Source organism: Geospiza fortis, unplaced genomic scaffold (assembly GCF_000277835.1).
Source record: "Geospiza fortis unplaced genomic scaffold, GeoFor_1.0 scaffold433, whole genome shotgun sequence".
NCBI lineage: Eukaryota > Metazoa > Chordata > Aves > Passeriformes > Thraupidae > Geospiza > Geospiza fortis.
This window is the reverse complement of record NW_005054554.1, coordinates 327,040-346,584: the sequence shown is the minus strand read 5'-3', so window position 1 is coordinate 346,584 and position 19,545 is coordinate 327,040. Positions and strand designations below refer to the sequence as shown.

At 39.1% G+C, this 19,545-nt stretch overlaps 1 protein-coding gene across 1 annotated transcript in view; it reads right to left on the bottom strand.

Annotated features, from left to right (window-relative positions):
* The window catches only part of CAMK4 (calcium/calmodulin dependent protein kinase IV), an 88,521-nt gene that overhangs the window by 9,446 nt on the left and 59,530 nt on the right, over positions 1–19,545 (bottom strand). The window contains exons 6-7 of the mRNA XM_005429526.2: positions 3,818–3,908; positions 1,930–2,004 (exon numbers count right to left, since the gene is read on the bottom strand). Of these exons, the coding sequence (XP_005429583.2) occupies positions 1,930–2,004; positions 3,818–3,908 (166 nt within the window). The remainder of the gene's footprint in view (positions 1–1,929; positions 2,005–3,817; positions 3,909–19,545) is intronic.

Here is a 19,545-nt window from a genome sequence, read left to right as displayed (position 1 = left end):
AGCTGTGCCCAGGTGGCCAAGAAGGCCTAGGACATCCTAGCCTGCGTCAGCAACAGTGGGGCAGTGACCATCCCCCCTGTGCTGGGCACCAGTGAGGTCACACATCAAATGTTGTGTCCAGTTTGGGGCCCCTTACAACCAAGAGGGCCTTGAGGGGCTGGAGCCTGTCCAGAGAAGGGCAAAGAAACTGGTGAAGGTATAGAGAATAAATCCTAAGAGGAGCAGCTGAAGGAAGTGTGAGTGTTCAGCCTGGAGAAGAGGAGGCTCAGGGAGTCTCTGCAACCACCTGGGTGGAGGCTGTAGTGGGGTGAGAGTTGGCTTCCACTCCCATGTAACCATGATAGGTCAAGAGAAAATGGCTCAAGCTTCACTAGGGCAAGTTCAGGTTGGACATTAAGCAGGATTTTCTCACAGAAAGGGTGGTTAAGCATTGAAAGAGGCTGTCAAGGGAGACGGTAGTCATCATCCCTGGAGATGTTCAAGAAACAACTGGACATAGCCCTTAGTGAGCGTGGTGGTATGCAGTCAAAGGCTGGACTTAATAATCTTGGAGGCCTTTCCAACCTTAATGGTTCTATGAGTCTATTTACTTGGCACTGTATTTAGGCTTTATTTTTGATATTCTGTTTTAATTGGAAGGAAAGACAGACCATTTCAGACAGTTGTTTCTGCTGCTGTGAGGAGCAGACAGAAAGGCCAGGCAGTTTTGGGGGATTCCAGCTCTGCAACAGGAAAGAGGAGTCAGTGTCTGCCTAAGCAGCATGACAGGCACAGCTTGAGGACCCTGGTCCCACTGGATCTGTGATGCACACGGGATGACTGCCACATTTCTGGAGCACAGTGGGCTGGCTGTACCTACGAACATCAATGCAATCTCTTCCCTTCCCACACTACACTTGCACAGCCATGAACAGAAGGGCTTTTAGTATTTTTTTAAGATTTCCAAAAGTTTGCTTTTGGTGAATGGATTTGTCTGACACATTTGTGTTAGTTTAGATGTTGCCTGTAACAGACTGATCATGAATCACTTCTTTTGCACTGGCTTGATTTTTTGTGCTACTCTCAGAAATCACTTATGCTCTTCTTGTTAAGTTCACTGAAGGCACAACATTGCAGGAAACTAAGTTCTCTGTGATCATCTTCTTGTCTTCAGTCCTCTGCATCAATCTGTACATCCCAAGGACTATAGATTGTTAAGTCTTGATGCCAAAGTATTCAGACTCCAGTATGTGTTTTTGTTGCTGTGTCCTTTCTGGAGAAGCTGCTGATAGATGGGTGGGCAGGATGTGGGAGCTGGCAGCCCGGAACCATCAATTATTCATAGTTTAATTTGGCATTTAAACAGTATTTCTCCTGCGTTTCCTCCAATTCTGGAAAGTAATGCTTGAATGTTTTCTGGTCACCAGGACTTCTGCACAGTTAGTTAACTTGAATTGTAAACCAAGGATTGCTATAGGCACATAACTATGGGCATAAAGCTCCTTTCTTCCCTTTCCTGCAGAAATATTCAGCCTCAATCCTTCCTACCCAGCTGGCATAACTCTAAGAGCTCTTCTACAGGAATAAGGCTTATCCTGTTTTTACAGTATACAAAGATGGACATAAAACCACTAAGCACTAACCATGGATATGTGGCATTGGTAGTATAATTGTCACAAGAGAAGAGAACAAGAACATCAACAGCTAATATGTGAAACACAGTTTATGAAACTAACTGGAATAGAATTAGGTGCTGCTCTGAAGCAGACTTGGCACACGTCTGTGCTTTGCAGGCAATGTCATACAAGGTAATGGACAGTGACAATGTCACCTGAATTGCCTTATCAGTGGTTCTAAGAGGTAACAGAGTGATCTCACCATCCTCTGCAGTGTCCTCTTGCCTTTGAATCTACAGTCATAAAAGCAAATATAAGTAACAAAACAACATACCACAGTACCCTGGAGTTCCACAAACTGTCTTCATGGTCACATGATCTTCCACAATCTTGGAAAGTCCAAAGTCAGCTGTTAAGATGGTTTGGGAATATTAATGTTCTTAGTCCCTGTAATAGTGTGGGGTTTTATGTTGTATATGCAATTAAATAAACATTTATACATTAAATGAATGGTATTGACATTTCCACAGGTAAGCATTGATTTAATGAATCTACCCATGCTGCAATCCAGAGGCAAAATTTACTGTACAAATGAGTATTCCTGGCTCTTGCTTGACAGAAATGTAGGAGAACTGCACAAAGCCAGTGCAGTGGGAGGCCTAAGGGCATACAAGCAGAGATTCAAAAATATATTTTAGGTATATATTCAGTTCCCACTCTGTGAGTAATCCAATAAAATTATCAGAACTATTTCAGGTTGCTTTTTTAGTCAAGGGTCAAAGTGTGTAGTCTCTGCAAGACAAAATCTCAGCAGTATTTTGACAGAAGGCTTTTAGAGGCACAAAGATGGTGACAGAAGAAGTATTGATCATCCTTTCTCCAATGTTCCATCCTGAATTACTATTCACAGAGTGAGGGCCTTTGTGACCATACACACTGTATTTGCATGACTCCTTCATAAAAGTAACAAAAATTGAAGTGTTCACAACTCTTTTTTCACCAAAAATAAATGGAGCTTATTCAAATTGACTTATTCTTAGATGATGAAAATCACCTTTGTCTTAAAAGTGCAAAATAAAGGACTTGATTTTGTTTTGTAAGACCGAATATAAAAGTGAATGTTCTAACTCTAACTCAAGATCAGGATAAAAATAGATCACTTTTTCCTAAATGGCTATCCTTTTTAGCATTGTAATTTATCTAACTAGAAATACAGTTTACTTTTATAAACACAGCCACTCACTGTAAATTGGATTTCAATTTAAACAGGGCAATGACCTTACCAGGAAGATGAAGAGTCATGGCACTTAGGAAATGTTTCAAAAGCCTTACACGCTCTGGATGTCAAACCAAAGCCCCTGGTGTTGCATTAAATTATCAAGTTTAGAGCCTTTCCAGGAAAGATTAGAAGTAGAATAAGATATAAAGTACTATATCATCACCGTGAGAACCAAGACGTTCCTAGAAATTTATACAAAATTGCTTGAGGCCACTTCATGGAAATTTGTATCCAGAAAACCATTATGAACATCAGCCTGATGAACGTGGAAACACTCATTCCTAAGGGAGCACCAGGTGGTATTTTCAAACTCAGAAGGGTTGCACAGATGCTCCTTGTTGCTCAAGCAAAGAACTAGGCATGCCCAACATTTTTGGAGGTCATTCCCTTTGGAAGTCTGCCATCTACAGCAGAACTGGCACAATACATTCCTGATCAGGAGAGCCTTGCTCCTCCCTGCCCCCTGTTTGGGGCTGACCATGCTTCAGAGAGTTTCCCTGTGCTCTTTGCAAACATCTCTGCATGTCCCTCAAACCTGCCCTCAAAACAGAAGCCTGCCTTGCTCAGTTTGCTTTCTGCCACTTATCTGCACATTTTTATTTTCCCACCAGTGTATCCTTCCTCTTAAGCTACCAGTTTAACAGAAAAAAGGGGCATAGAAGTGGTGCACAGACCTTTATGCAGTTCTCATGATTCTTCTTGTTCCCAGTGCTTTAATCTCTGCCACGTTCTGCACAATTTTGGCAATGAATTCTCTAAGCAAGCATCTAGTTTTGCATTGGTTTTGAAACCATCATTAACAGCTGTGCTGCTGAAGTAAGATGGTGTTCATTAAGCACTGGCTTCGAATAGGGTGATCGTGAGATGCATATTCTCCAAACATCAGTTAGCACATGCTACTGATGCAAAGGCATCAGGGAGGCAGACATTTAATGCTGCTCACCAATTTTTAATGGTGCATCTGGTGCTGGTGTTGCATAGAGCAGATTTTCTGGCTTCAGGTCTCGATGCACGATCCCGTTTGCATGCAGATACTAAGAAAGAGAAAGTCAAAGCAAGTGAGTGAGAATGGTCAAGCATGACTTGATGTCTTTCTAATTCTCTATAGCAACAGATTAATATTTTCTCTGTGTGTGACACAGAGTTACTTCACTAATTTTCAGCAGCTCTTTTCTCTACAAACTTGCTCAGCAGAGAATCCTTGGATTCATACTGTAATCTGAATAGGAAAATAAAATTTGGGAAGGCAAAGATAACACTATGTTCAAAGATAACACTATGTTCATCATATGGGAACAAAAGCATGTCAGAAAGTATCCTTGAATTTTAATACAGCAGTAGCTCCTACGAAACAGTCTGACAGATGATGAGATGCCAAAGTCTGGCTCAGAGGAAGGCAGTTTCTGCACATTATAACATTCTTAGAGATAGGAAAATGGCCACGTAACTATTAAACAATTAAATAGACGTATTTGAATAGAAATGATGCAGTAGGTGTCCTGGGTCAACTACAATGCTTGGGGTCCCTTGGTGCAGATTTTCTACAAGTTTTAAAACCACTCAACTGGAAAGTTCCAAAAATCCATCTGTCTTGCCAAAGTACATGCAAATCCACTCACTATTGAATTCCTGCCATGCACTAATGGAAAGAAGAATTTCTAGAACATATGGCTTCCACTTATACTGCTATGGACAGAAATAGAAAAAAATATAATATACAATATACAATATATAATATACAATATAAAATATAATATACAATAGACAAAATGGATAAACTGGTGAGAGAAAATCTGTATTTCTTGTTGATAAAATATTCACACAAAACTCTGAAGTCTTAGAAGAGAATTGCTGAAGGGTAGAATAACATTATCTTATTCAAAAGTCTCCTGTTCTACATTTTGGTAGCATCTCTCTCAGCTGTGTTTTCACTACCAAAAAACCCCAGTCTCTGTGTATATTTATCCAGGAAATGACAAATGGTTGAATATTCACCTAGACAATACAGCTATAATAATGTACACTTGAGTTAGTGTCTGAGGTGAATTCTTGACTGCGTATCTCCTATAAATTGCCAGTGATTAAATAACATTAAGAAGGAATACATTGCTCTGTCCTTGGCCATTGTTTTAGTGACACTGTGTGTTTTTCACAAGTGTTTTTTCTCACAGTGCAATAAGTGTTCTTTATTGACTTTCTCTGCAATCCTAAAGCCACCAGATGATCTGGCTTTTAGAGATCAGGCAAAGACTTTCACCTTACTTCACAGCGAAATTTAAGTGTTTGTTCCAGCTGTTTTCCACAGTGAGGTAACTAATCAATTATCCAAGATAAAAACAGCCAACAACATATGGAAACTGATGGATAGTACACTGCTACATCATTTAATGCAGCCACATCTGCATGCCTGTAAACAATCATGTCTACCCTCTATAAAAATATATCTTCATCATGCCTAACTGTAGCTCCCACAGCATAGCAGTGATGTGTCTGACATGCAGAGGTGATACCAAAAGCCATCAGACTGGAGTGGACAGAAAAAGATGTCTGAACTGGTCTGTGTTCATGTGCTGAAAATCAGTTTAGCTGCCTCTGTAGGAGTGAGAAGGATCAAACATTTCATGATCACTTGATGGAAAACAGACACTGCCAATTCAGCTGCACAAAAAGTCCTTAACCAAATTTGTGCAGACAATGTTCCAGCCAAGTTTGTAGTCTTTTAGCAGGTCCTTTTTACCACGTGCCCATAATCCTAAAAACATTTTATGCTGTGAGGCTGAAAACATAGAAATTTTCTTCTCTTTCCAGAAACACATTTTTGTGGGAGGGAATTTTGGGAAAAACTTTAGAAGCTGTTCAACTTTTCCTCCCTTTTAAGTCATAAAATGAGACTGGCTTGTGGGGCTCCTTCTCAGACACAGTCAGAACAATAATTGAGAACATCTGCTAACCACTCCCGTGCCCTACGACTGACTTACTTTTTAACTCATTGAACTTGGAGTGTAGACTGTTTTTTCTGTTACAAACTTACAAAACCCCAAGTAGGAAAATTTCTCTCCCCTGTCCAGCCCACCATTTGCATAAAACTTACACATAGGCGTGCCCAAGAAATGAAAATTGCCTCAATAATTTAACCCATGCCTTTCAAAGATTGTCACTGCAATAATCTGAGCTCTCTTTCTCATGTGCCCTCATCACAACACCTGCACCTACTTCCTCTTCACCACACTGCCCCTTATCTTCCCAGCATCTAATCCAGAATTCCTGCCCAGACGCAGGAACTCCTCTGTCATCTCTCTGCAGCCCACATAAATCCTGCCATGGTCGCACCCTAAAATCTGTCCTTGCTGCTCTTTCCTCTCTCATCCTTTGTTTCTCTTGCTTGACTTCATATTTGGGCTGGGACAAGACGTGTATGGCCAGGGATGCCTCATGCTGCCAGGTCCTGGCTTTAACAGCTACTGTTGGCAGCTTATATTTTCATAATTCATCAAATTTTTTTGAGTATTGCCAATAGGGTCAATAGCTTTGTTGTGAACTAGCAGACAGAAGGACAACATGGATAAAAAAATCCCCAAAGCAACCCAACAAAAAAACCCCAGTGGTTTTACGGACATGGATGCCCCATTCTTCATGGAAGTATTATTTAGGCTTGTGGATCCCTAGGCCTCTGAGGGGTTAGACAGCTGTCTGGACTTCTGTACAAGGTGTCTGCCTCCAAACTGCCTTGTTAGTAAAGGTCTCTAGCAGATGCAGCGACCTCCTGTCCTCCAGCCTGGGCCACCAGTCACTCACTGAGAGCATTTCCTGCTCCACAACCCCCTTGCAACACTGTCCCTTTTCAGCACTGCTCCCTTAGTTAGTAGATACCCTGGGACTGCCCTATTTCCAAATTTTCATCAGTCCCATTCTCCCCGCGTAGTGTTAGAGCTCCAGGTATTGAAGGAATACTATTTGGTCTTGTAGAAATATGAACAGCATGAGATAAAGCATCTTGGTTTAGAACAGATTTAGTTAAATTAGCATAATCCACTTTGTTTAACACTTATCTCAATTTATATGTGCTTTATTTTGATTGCTCTCCCTTTATTTCTCATATGCCGATTTTAATAAAAGTTATGTTCCTTTGCATAACTTCAAAGACTTTCCTAGTTTGTAGTACAGAGTTGGGCATTGTGCATTTCCACTGTAAGACAGGTCCTCTACTATTTATATGTTATGGCTCTTCATGACTAAGTTATATGATCAAATGAAGGATCTGGGCCCAGATATCATGCCAGAACTCACTTTACAAACCTAGGCATTACTGAATTACATCACTTTTCCCACATAAAAGTTATAGATAAGACTTGGAAAATACTTTATTTCTGTGTCTGGATGTAGAGTTTGTAAATGCATAGCACTGCAGAACAGTTTAACAGGGCACGCACATTAAAATGTGATCATGATGTGGTACTCTCACTGTAGCTAAAATATTCAGTTTTCACTTTCTTCAGATTTTCAATAGAGTATGCTAGCCAATAAAATATCACAAAAATTTCTCAGGTAATCTGGAGAAAAGTTTTATAACAAATTTGAGTAGCACAGTCTTATTACTCTTTGATAAACTTTGAGGTCAGACTTATCATGACACTAGGTCATGCTGAGTTTGATATACAGATGCTTCTCTGTAGGACCTGCTTAAAATGAAGACAGCCTTCATCTCAGCCTTTGCTCCTGGGGTACACAACAGGAATTCATGACTGAGCAACTTCCATGACTCTAACTATGACTGCAACAGAAAGACTTTTTTTTTTCTTTCCCTCTAAGCTTTTTTTCCAAAAAGCTCTCACTCTGATGCATGAAAGTTTCTTTTGGTCTTTGTTTTGTTGTTTAATAATTCAGGCATCTATCTAACTTGAAAGATTTTATGACAAAAGGACAAATGTAAACTGCTTAAAACTCTGGCCCTATCCCTTAATTTTATTTATGGCACCCATTACACAGAACTGTAGAAAAGTAGGGCTGTAATGAACCTGAATGATCTATTCCTCTCTATGCTCCTTGGCAGCATCAATTACACCTACAACAGTTGTTCAATTTATTCCTGCAGACCTCTGCTATTAGACACTTTAGAATTTCCCCAAGCAATTTATTACAGGGCTGTGCATTTCTGACTCTTACAAAGTACTTCCCTGCAACTCACCTGAATTTTGAAAAGAGCAGATGAAACCCATTGCTTTGTTTCCTACATATGGAAAAGGCAGAAAGTAGATTATCTCCTTGTTTTGCAAGAGCCTTCTGAATGCTTGTTATCATGTACACAGTTATTCTTCTCTCTAAGATTGCAGGACTTTTGTTTGGTCAGTCTTTTCTAGACTTGTGGTCATTCTTGTTTTCTCCTACAGGAAAGTGTCAACTTGCACTAATGTGTTGAAAATGCAAAAAATGCATTCCAGTAGTTGTGGCCTGACAAATTTTATAAAATGTATTAATAAATGTATTTGCCATTTATTTCCAGCATTTACCACTCCTGTCTGCCTGTTGATCCAGTGTAACCTTCAAGCCCTTTCTCTTTTTTTCCACTGCCTTGACTGAAAAAAAAGGACATTGAATTTTAGCAATATTATTTTATTCCTAATCCTACTCTGCAACATATTTGCAGCTTTCTCCAATTTTATGGTGTACAGACTTTTTGTAAGAGGAGCTTCTATTCCATCATATGAGGTTAGCAACAAAAAACCACTAAAAAAGCAGAGCAGGCAAGGCTTCTCCTGAACTTCCACTTTTGCTCTTCTGATACACATTCTCTCAGTAGAGACAACCAGTCTCTAACCAGCTTAAAGCCATATAACCTTGATAATATTTCAATAATTTACTGTAAAACTGTCAGATGAGTCAAGTACTGAAAGCTTTATTTATGTCAAGATTGATTTGGCATGGCTTGATCTGAACAAAATCCTGCCTTCCTGGTGTCCTCCATGCCTTGTTATTCCCCAGGTGTCCCATATTATTTTCTTCATTATTTACTTCAAATTTCTGGGGGAAGAGAAGTTAATTCCTTCCTTCTTCCTCTGGAAGTGAGTACTGAATATATCTGCTTCACTGCCCGGCCAATATTGGATGTGAGTGTTATTTATTACACCTATTTTAGGCTTAAAAAGCTTGATCTTTAAAGATTGTACCATGCAGGACACTGGGTGCAAAGAACTTTAAAAAATATCTAAATTATTTGAATACACTCTGAAGCTAATTTTTAGTAATTTTTCTTATTGTAGGCTCATCCTTTACAGCTTATTCACTGCTATTAAATGTGCTAGACATCTGAGTATAGCTCAACATTTATGGAAACTAGCAGGAAAAAAAGAGATAGAAACTGCTTCCTTCTTCTAGACATCTTTCAATAGGTCTCCTTCACCTGTAGCACTTCTTATGGGGATGATTGAGCTTGCTACCCCTCTTGTTTCATTCTAGATTCATTCTCATTTTCTGCCTTGGCCCCAGGCATGTAGACCCTGACCTGTTCTCTGCTTCCACACATGTCAGTGTTTAACTACAGGATGGGCTCTTTCTAAGCAGTGACCTTCATTCAAGCACAGACAATGGCAGATTTCCATGTGCATTAGCAGCGGGGAGAAGTCTGTTGTCTGACGTGGCTGGTGCAGCGGTTTCATTACAGCAATTTCTGTCCAGGATGCTGATAATGTGACAGCCATGATCATGAATACCAGATTCACTCACGTTTTCAAAAGGAAAATTTCCGCCAGTTTCATTGCTGGATAGAATATATTTAGGACTCACATGTTGAATTTATTACAAAACCAGGACAGTAGGGTTTTAAACCAAAGCCAGCATTGGACATTTTCTGCTATAAATGCAGTCATTACATGCATAAGGAACTGAAATCAGGGACTTTTATTGCTCTCTTTTCAGGAATGTCTAGACTTGTAATTAAGCTCTTTCTGTGGCCCTCACAAAAGCTGCAAAAAAGAGTGTCATTGCATAATGAAAGCTACGGCACAGTAATTTGGTTTGATTACAGCCATATACTGTTTGAATAAGGCATGGTTAATTGATGCTGATTTTGCATCAGTTAAGAGGAAGCTTAAATAAACTTTCAATAAACTAGAAGGATATTGGGAAAAAAAATCCTGTTTTCTAGTCCTAGGAAGGTGAGTCAGCTCACCTTATACAGGTAAAATAGGAAAGCCAGTCTCCATCTATGTGGTGTCTAAAAATCACCATTCAGCACAGACCTTATAGAGTACAGAGAAACATTCAAAATGCACCACTGAAAATGTACCTGGAATCCTACATTCCATGTTGGTGCAGACTTTGGAAAACAAGACACATGCAGCTTGGGGGAATCGGGAGATATCTAAAATATTATAGTTAATGAGGACCTCTGCACTATTACAATCTCATGCATGTATTAGCCAATTTGCAATTCACAGGTCCAACAAGTGCACAGAAGTCACAGATTGATAAGAGGATATGATATGTGACCTGAAGCTACTCTAGGCTTATCCTAGGGCAAACCAGGCAGTTCTTCTGCATCTCAGTTTCTACATTTTTGAAACTGTTGAGGCATATAAGCTGCACAGATGTCAGAGTGAAAAGTGCAAAGGGAATGGGGACACATAATAATTTGTTTTTTAAATGGTGCTACCAGTGAAATCCATGTAAAATTCCCCTACTTCAAAATTTTCAGACTTTATTTAAAATATGTATAATAATATGACAGCCTGTTCCTGTTCCGTTTATCCCTTAGGCAGCACATAACTTTAAATGCAGAACAGGACTTGAAATCCTATATGCTTTGGCTTTGGAAATTAGATAGTTTTACTTGTGCTGATTATGTAAAAGTGCATTTATCTAACTTCATTTCTCACCTGGTAAAAAAAATGTTTGGGGTTAAGTTTTTTCTGTACAAAATAGAACACAAGAATAGAAATATTTTTGAATATACAGGGGTTGTTTTAAGAGGTCTTGCAGAGGTATATGTTAGAATTCCTGCTTAAAAAGCTTAAAAAAAAAAAGTCACCAAATAAAAACCCACCATCAATGATAATGTCAGAACCCAGCTCCACAAGCATCAGCAAATCTTCAGTAATAAAGTGTGAGATCAAGTTACAGTTATGTACACATCCATATCTCCTCTTTGCCAGCTTTCCTTTCTGGTAGTCACACTGGTTTTGAGACTGAATGAACAGAGGTCCCCTTTATCACCACAATAGATGAAACCACTATCAATTTATTTTCTGGATGTATTATTTCAGCAAGTTATGGACTTCATTGTCTGGATAACAACAAAACAGAGACCTAGAAAGGTCACAAATAATGAAAGCTCCTCCAAACATCTTGCAGAAATCTGATTCTTTGCACTTGTCTTCCTTTTACTGGTTGCTCTGGGAAATAGGAGTATACCATTATGTTTGCTACTCGAGAAACTGACTTCCAAACATTTTCATAAAATATCCATTAACCTAGTCAGATTAATTTAACTGAACATTGTTTTAGTGGAACAAAGAATATATGCCTTTGTACTTAGCACAAGTATGCACTAACACAACTAATTTGATTTATAATTTCAGATAATAAATCTTTGTATTATGAAAAAGAATGAAGAAATGCATCAGCATAGATGAATAAATCCAAATCTCATTATTTTCTTTGCTGGTCTACGATATTCAGAGTTATGAGATAGGTCAGAAAGGAGGTTTTAAATTAAGCAGTTGGGTTATATAAACTTCCAACTGCATTCCCCACAGTTAATTTTCTTTTACATTTGGAAGCATTTTTATCTTTTTGAACATTCTAGCTTTTAGGAGAGTGAAGCAGCCTTAGGGATGATGACACGCCACCAGGCGTGGTGACAGCAAACGATGTACAGTAATTTCTGTACAATCTGACATATGTAGGAGATGGTAACACACACACCTTCCCACACAACTCCCAAACGAGTGGGCTTTGTGCAGAGAGCTAACTGTCTGCAGTGGCATGAAATTCTCCTCTTAAGCTGTAAGTAGGCCACAGCATCAGAGCAGCTAGAAGAGCTTTGATATAGTGGCTTTTTCTCTACATCCATCCAGAACAACCGCCCACCTGCAGAATTCAGAGGAGAATTAACATACATTTACCATGTTGCTCACACAGCCACTCTGCCTAATTTTCTTTTTTTTGTTGTTTTGGGGTGGTTTTGTTGCTGTTGTTTGTTTGGGTTTTGGTTTTTTTTGGTTGGTTAGTTGGTTTGTTGGTGTTTTTGGGGTTTTTTCTGTTCTGTATGTCTGGGGTACAGAAGACAAAGATGATGCATCTTCTCCTGCAATTGCCAGACCCCTCATGTAGGAAAATCTTCCCACTGCAGTCTCCACACAGACTGGGCACCTTCCCAGTGCCTGCCCCTCTCCAGTTTCCTATGGAAAGGGTGAAGAATATATTTTGTTTTGGGAAAACTCAGTCGTTTATGGTGGAATTCAAAAGAGCCATTGTAATAGATGCAGGGTAATGCCACAAAATTGTAGTGGGCAGAGCTGAACAGCTGTGACTCGATCTGTCAGACCTGCTGAGGTACAGTACTCTCCTTCATGAGGTGCAAAAAAAACCTGGGAGAGTCAAACTCCCCCCAAAACAGCACCCTTCTTAAAACAAAAGCCAAAACCTCGCAGTGCAGTTCTTCCTTGGTACAAGCACCTATTTAATCTACAGTTTTACTCAGCTCATAGAACCTCTCTGCTCAACTCAACTCAACAGAGCTCTTACAACCAACCCTCCACAGTGTGCTGAGGTTTTATGGTTTGTACAGAGGTCAGAAGACAAAAAGCATCAAAATCACATTGCATTCTACCACTTTGCTGTGCTCACTGTCTTCACCATATTTTACTTTATTGACCACAGTCACTTTATAAACAAACAAACAAACAAACAAATCCCTAATAAGCAAGAGTTTTTAATTAACTTCAAGACATGAAAAATATTTAAATAGCATACGAGATGGAATTATTTAAAACCAACCTACAAAAAAAACCTCTCAAAAGCTTTGTAAATACACGAACGTGTCTTTGTAAAGTAATGCAACTACAGCAAATTTGAAAGGAAGCAGGGACTAATTTTATAAAATTGAGTTTCTACCTTTTAGCCAATGGCATATACCTACAGAAAGGCTTTTATCCCTATATAGAATGCAAAATTCAGCAAGATCACTGCAATTCTAGCAAATTTAAAACTTAAGTAGATTCTCTATTCTGAGCAGGTTATTGAAAAGCAAGCACTGTTTTTGCAAGCCAGTAATGTCTTTGGTTTCGCCACTGGGAAATTGAAAAACATACAAATGAAAACCAATCTAGAATAGATCTAAAGCTGTTGTCAATGATATCTGGTGCTAGGTCGGGTCCCAGTAACTTTCATCATCAGAGAGACATTTAGCTAATGGAAAACTATTTCTGTCAGCATTAGGTTTCACTGACCACAGGGATTCACAAGCCACAGCTCTAGGATACTGTAACAGGGCCAAAATACAATACCCTAATTAGCCACAGGTGCGTGTCTGTTCATTCTGAACCAACATATTTTAGTTTTCTTGCAAGAAATTGATTTTTTTGGATTCCGATCAAAGCACTAAATTTCATTTTGATTATTTTTTCTCCTTTTTTTTTTTAAGAGGGATATTTCATAAAGTAATGTAGATCTTAAATGGGTAAGTTAGTCTTTAGTATGTGCTCTTGAACAAGCAGATTTTGTTCTGCCTGTACTACTGTACACTACAAAATTAAGCCATGTCAGGAAGTGCTCCTGGGTGCCAGTACACAATTGTCTACATTGTTCAGATGTTTAGAAAAGTCCTGGGTAAATCAGCACAGATCAAAACAACACCCTGTTTCTCAAGTGAAAGGGTATTCCCACCAGGCAATTTGAATCTGGCCATTTTTTGTTTTTGAAGGCTGGCACTGGCACAATTTAATGGCATGGATATTGTCTGTAACAAGCCAGCTGTCACTGCTGACAGTGAATGACTGTTTTGGTAGAGTCAGACAAATTATTTCAAAGGTGAAATTTCACTGTAATAAACCAAAGAGGATGAAATTTCTCTTGTCCATCCATAAAACTCTCATTCCAAAATATGCATTTTAAAAAACCAAAGAGGATGAAATTTCTCTTGTCCATCCATAAAACTCTCATTCCTAAATATGCATTTTTAAAAAGTCTGTAATTTCTGTAATTTTTAATGCATCATCTTATCTATGGGTTATTCATAATCCTGCATTTGAATTCTTCTTTATGCATAAATAACACACAGATTTTTTTTGTGTTATATTATACTGCTTTCCTTGAATGGTCAAGTTTGGCCTACCTTGGCATCACTTGTTAAGTCTAATACTGACCACACATTTAAGCTGCATAAACCATTTAATTAAAAAAAGAATAATCTTCTTTTACTTCTGTTACAGACTTTTTACAAAATGTAATTTTAAACAGCTTATTCCTCAAGGAGTACACACATGGAAGAGTCTCCACTCATTCATTTCCTTGATGTGAGCCCTCAGCCTGTGCAATAACAAAGCCAACATCAGTCTTCCAGGTGCCATTACATTAAACCACAGTGGTGGTGTGGCAAACTGGGACTGATCTCAGCCTCACAGAAATGACACATGCACTCTCCTATTCTGAGATCAGGAAGGAAAATAAAATATCATTTCTGTCGGCAGCACCATACCTGAGGCATCCCCTTGCTCAAGGTACACCTTGCAGGCTAGGCCTGTAAACTATCCTCAGCTTTCATGTTTTTGCAAATATGTAAAATGAGAGAAGAAGTCTATTATGCTCTATCATGGGGACTCAGTGAAAAAACCCAAACAACTTAATGGACAGTTACTTAGGATCCCCAAAACAGTGAGAATTCATAAGATCCATTTCCATTCTAGGTTTTAAAGCCTGAATTTTTCTTCAGGTGATGGCATTAGGAACACACATTTATGCTGTACTTTACAAGATACCAGCAATATCTGTAAGGAAATCAAGTATTTTTAAAAATCAGACAGATTTAGCTATGCCTTGAAGAATGTAACTGGAAGGAGATGTAAAATTCTCATTTGCTAGTAAGAGGAAGAGGTCAGGTTAGCCTGTGGTTACTCTAATACATAGGTGACTGCTTCTATTGAAAATCTTTCTCAGATTGCACAGGAGTATAATTATGAGTTTTCTGTAAAGGCATATTACGTGTTTGTGCAGACTCTTGAAAGTGGAGGAAAATTTCATGTTCTGCTGGGAATCATCACAACTTCATCAAGGCACTCCATGTCCATTGTTCAGACACCTGGAATTTTGAAATACCACGTGCCATGCAGAGAAATGCCAAATTGTAAACCTGAATTTGCTAGCAGCTCCTCTTTTATAGAAAGGCCAGGAACAGATCAAAATGGGATATTTAATTTCTGTCTAACAAAGCAACCTCCCTGTGGTTTTGCTGCTCTAGTCCAGAACTACAGGCAATGCTACCAACTTTTAAAATACATCATATGACTGTTGTTTTAATATCCAAAAGGCTACAGACATTTTCCTTTATGAGATCTGCTAATACTGGAAGACACAGTAAGAGATTTAATATAAAATTGTATTTTCATCACTGAAAGATTTTCAGAAACATGTTTCCAAGTATTTTTCCTGGTTTCTACATGAATCTCTCTTAATTCCAAATGTTGCTATTACAATGGAGATGTCCATAAAAAACTACAAAAATTAAATTTCTCTTAGTATGCCATACTCTTCCCAGTATTCAGAAAATCTTCATTAAAATGCCTACAAATATGAAGAAAAAAATTGTTGTGCTCTGTCACATATTCTAAAAAGCCAGAACTGACAAGAAAACCCTAGTATTTTGACTTTGTGGACGCATTGTATTCCCAATGCAAATAAGCCAGCCTTTCCCAAACTGCAACTTCCAGAACTGTTTCTCTAAGCAAGTGACAAACTCGAAAAATAAAAGTGCTTTCCAGGTGAATAGTGATAAAATATGTCTAAATAAAATATGCCTAAATAAAATATGCCTAAAATATGAGAACCTGCTGTCACCTCCAGCATCTGCCTCAGGCTCTGCAGTCAGACAGGAGGAGCCAGGGGTGCAAAAGCGTCTCAGGCGTTTGCAGGCCACAGGTAATTTTCAATTAGGACTTAGAGCTAGAAAAAGGATCAGCCACGCATGACAAACAGCAAATAATCCCATGAAATCAGTGTAAATGTTTCTGTCATCTTCAAAGAAACCGCAGTGTGTGTGCTAGTTTAGTGTTTTGCACTGCACTACCACCATAATTCAGACATCCCTGTAGCCCTGATCAGCAGACAGTCACTGATGTGGCTCTCAAAGAGAGTTGAGGTCTTCTGGTTTAAAACTGTGGAATTAAATGTAATGACCAACACTCAGTCACATATTATCACTGCACTCTGAGGGCTGGACATTAGGGTGGCAGTATGTTTTTCATTTTGTATTTTAATCTAGGTTTGTGTTTTTGTATCAAGTACAAGAGACTTAAAGATTAACACTGAAGTTAAATTTATTCCCATACTAAAAGGACACAACAGGATAATTAAGAATCTGGTCCACAGATTCCTGTTTATTTGGATTTTTATTGATTAGCCTAGCAATCAGTATGAGATATAAAACCTATTTATTGTTCTAGATCAACTTCCAAATTGAAGGAATGATTGTACTAAAGATTTGTGTATAGAAAGCTTTTTACCTCAAAATATCAGTAAATAAATCTAAAATATGTAATGAGAAACAGGAATGCTAGCTGGGATGAAAAACTTTTTCTCTCACGTCTCTGAATCTAAACATAAATCCAAATAAACAGAAAAAAGCTATTTTGGCCTCATTCAAGTAAACAGCTAAACTCCTATTGATCAGAACAACAAAACAGCTTAACTGAAAAACTGTGAAGAGACGACTGAAAATTATATCCTTTCTTGACACCCTGGCTTTCATCATCTCAATGTCTATGATGCCATCATTTATGTTTGGGTTTTTTTTAATCACTGAGGTTTCTGACTTGCTATGATGTGGATTATAAATGTGAAATATTATGAAGAAACACAAAGTAAAAATTGCAAAGTCTTTCACAGTTTTGCATGGTATAATTACATAAGAGGAACGTGAACTCCCTCAGCCTCTGCAGGCTGTGGTTAAACAATTCCATAAGACTGAGAAATGCTAAGAGAAGATAAATCAATGTTCATTTTAACATATTTCAGAACATGGGGTGCCACTCCTGTCCCAGAACCTCCTCTTATCAAACCACACCTGGACTAGGCTCAGTGGCGAATGTGAATATAAACACCAGTGCTGAAGGAGAAAACATCCTGCCTGTGGGCTGTTTAGAGGTAAAGAAATCCTCTTCCTTGGAAGTTTTGATAGTAAACTTCATGCAAAAATCACAGATGTGAATATGTCTGGATTTCAGTCAAGTATCTAACATTACCTCTGGTGTCTAGTTGGTCTTGCTGATGGTTGCACCGATGGAAACAGAGATCAGTAGGAGAGTGCAAAGTAGACAGGAGCACAAAGCAAGGAAAGCACTCGGTGTTGAGAAACCTGTTCTGGAAAACGAGGGACTGATGGAGGACTGGAGAGGCTGTTGTTTGATGAGACAGTGCCAAATTTGCCCTGTTCAGCAATGCAAAGTAGAGGTTTGAAGGAGGATTTGATCATCCTCTACAAGTACACACCCATCAACACCAGGCAGGGTGGAAGGAACAGGCTTAAGCTAACCCATTCTTGGCACATAAAACCCAACCAGAAAGTAGCTATGAATATTTTTAGGCCGGAAATGAGAAAAAAGCTCCTCACTGTGAAAGTCTCAAGTATTCAGGGCAACCTTCCAGGAGGAGTGTGTGTGGGTCAAACCAAGAATTTCTTCTAAGGCCATGCAAGTACAGCTATAAAGGACATGCTATGGTATTTTTTTTTCCTTTTCCTTCCAGTTTATACTAAAAGGTGCTGGGTTTGCTGGGTTTTGGGAGCAAGGGGACTATAGGGGTGGCTTCTGTGAGAATCTGCCAAAAAGCTTCCCCCCCATCCAAGGGAACCAATTCCAGCTGGCTCCAACGTGTACCCAAGGCTGGTCATCAACAAGAGGGGCGGCAACTCTAGGATAAGGTATTTAAGAAGGGAAAAAATTCCCTCACCACAGAAACAGCACTTCAAGGAGAGAAGAGAGAATATTTTCTCGTTATCACACTGTGATTTAATTGGTAATAAATTAAACTAATTTTCCAAAATTGAGTCTGCTTTGCCTGTGATGGAAGTTGCTAAGCGATCTCTTCCTGCCCTTGACTCATGAGCTTTTTGCTGTTTTTTCCTCCCCTGCCCATCTGAGGAAGGGGAGGGATAGAGCAGATTGGGTGGGCATCTGTCACTGAGCCAGGCTCAAGCCCCAAAGACAGCTTTTTCAGTGGTTTTTAGTTGTAGTTTTTGGTGGCTTCTGTGTGTTGTGCTAATTATCAGAAATAGGATTTGATGCATAGGGAATCTGACTCCATGCATCAAATCCTATTTCTTGGGTAAGAGCTGGCTGCAAGCATTTATGCACTGGGCTGAAGGAGGACACAGGCTGAAAGTAAGAAGGCCAAAAGGGAAACAATGAGCTGGGAGTACTTTATTTCACTGATGAACTGGAAATGACAACTACATCCTTAAGTATTGATCTCAGCTCAGTGCTTGCCAGGGTGAACATCACACTGAGAGTGATCCCTGCTCAGCCAAAGCCCCAGTACAAAAAACACTGCAAATAAGTGAGAGGAGATGGCTTTTCTGTCTGCTCAGTGATGCACTGCAAGAAGTTCAGATGAGGAATGTCTTCTGTCAGGTAAGAGCTGCTCAAGCTGCTGACATGTCAAAGGGGAAAGATTTAATGGGCTGCTTAGTTCCAGTTCAAGAGGGAATATGGTGCAGAGAGATCTTGTAGCTCTGAAATAGGGATGTAAAGGAAAGGTACTGCTGAAAATTACATCTTTCAATCTGTGAGGCTCAGATAAAATTGGCAAACATATGTTTCATTGAGACTTTTGTCAAACACCAAAGATAGCACTGCAGACTACAAGGCTTCTACACAGTCTTGTCTATGATGAGGTCTCCAGTTTATGTACATTCAATTGGTTAGGTTTTAAATGGTTACTTAAATTGATTTTTGGATAATTACCATCCTTTAACTTAGATCACAGAATCCTGTTAATAGGTTGCCTATAACCCATCTTTGCTTCTGTTGCTGCTCTTCTCTTTTCCTTTTTTAAAACTAGTTTCAGGGTACCTTTTATTTCTTTTCTCTTCAGTTATTCATTCCACAGGGCTAAATAGTCAAGCTACTGGTATCTTCTTGCTCATTTGAAGGTCTGTCCCTCCTCTATTATCACACTTGTTTTAGTCTTTCCACGTCCTTCTTAGGTCTCTCACACTCCCTTGCACTGCTTCTCTCACCCAGATACTCCAGGATGTGTGTTAAGCACCAGCCTTTATCCATGTTTACACGTCTTCCAGCATCCTGGCAGCATGTCCTGTAGTGCACACAGCTCTGCTGTTTTCCTCACACAGCAGATATAACCAATTTCATAAGACCACTCCAGAGATGAGCTGCATTCAGTGCTGACAGGTCCGCAGGAAAATGTAATGTACCAACATCCCTCAGGTGTGGTAATCATTCCTGC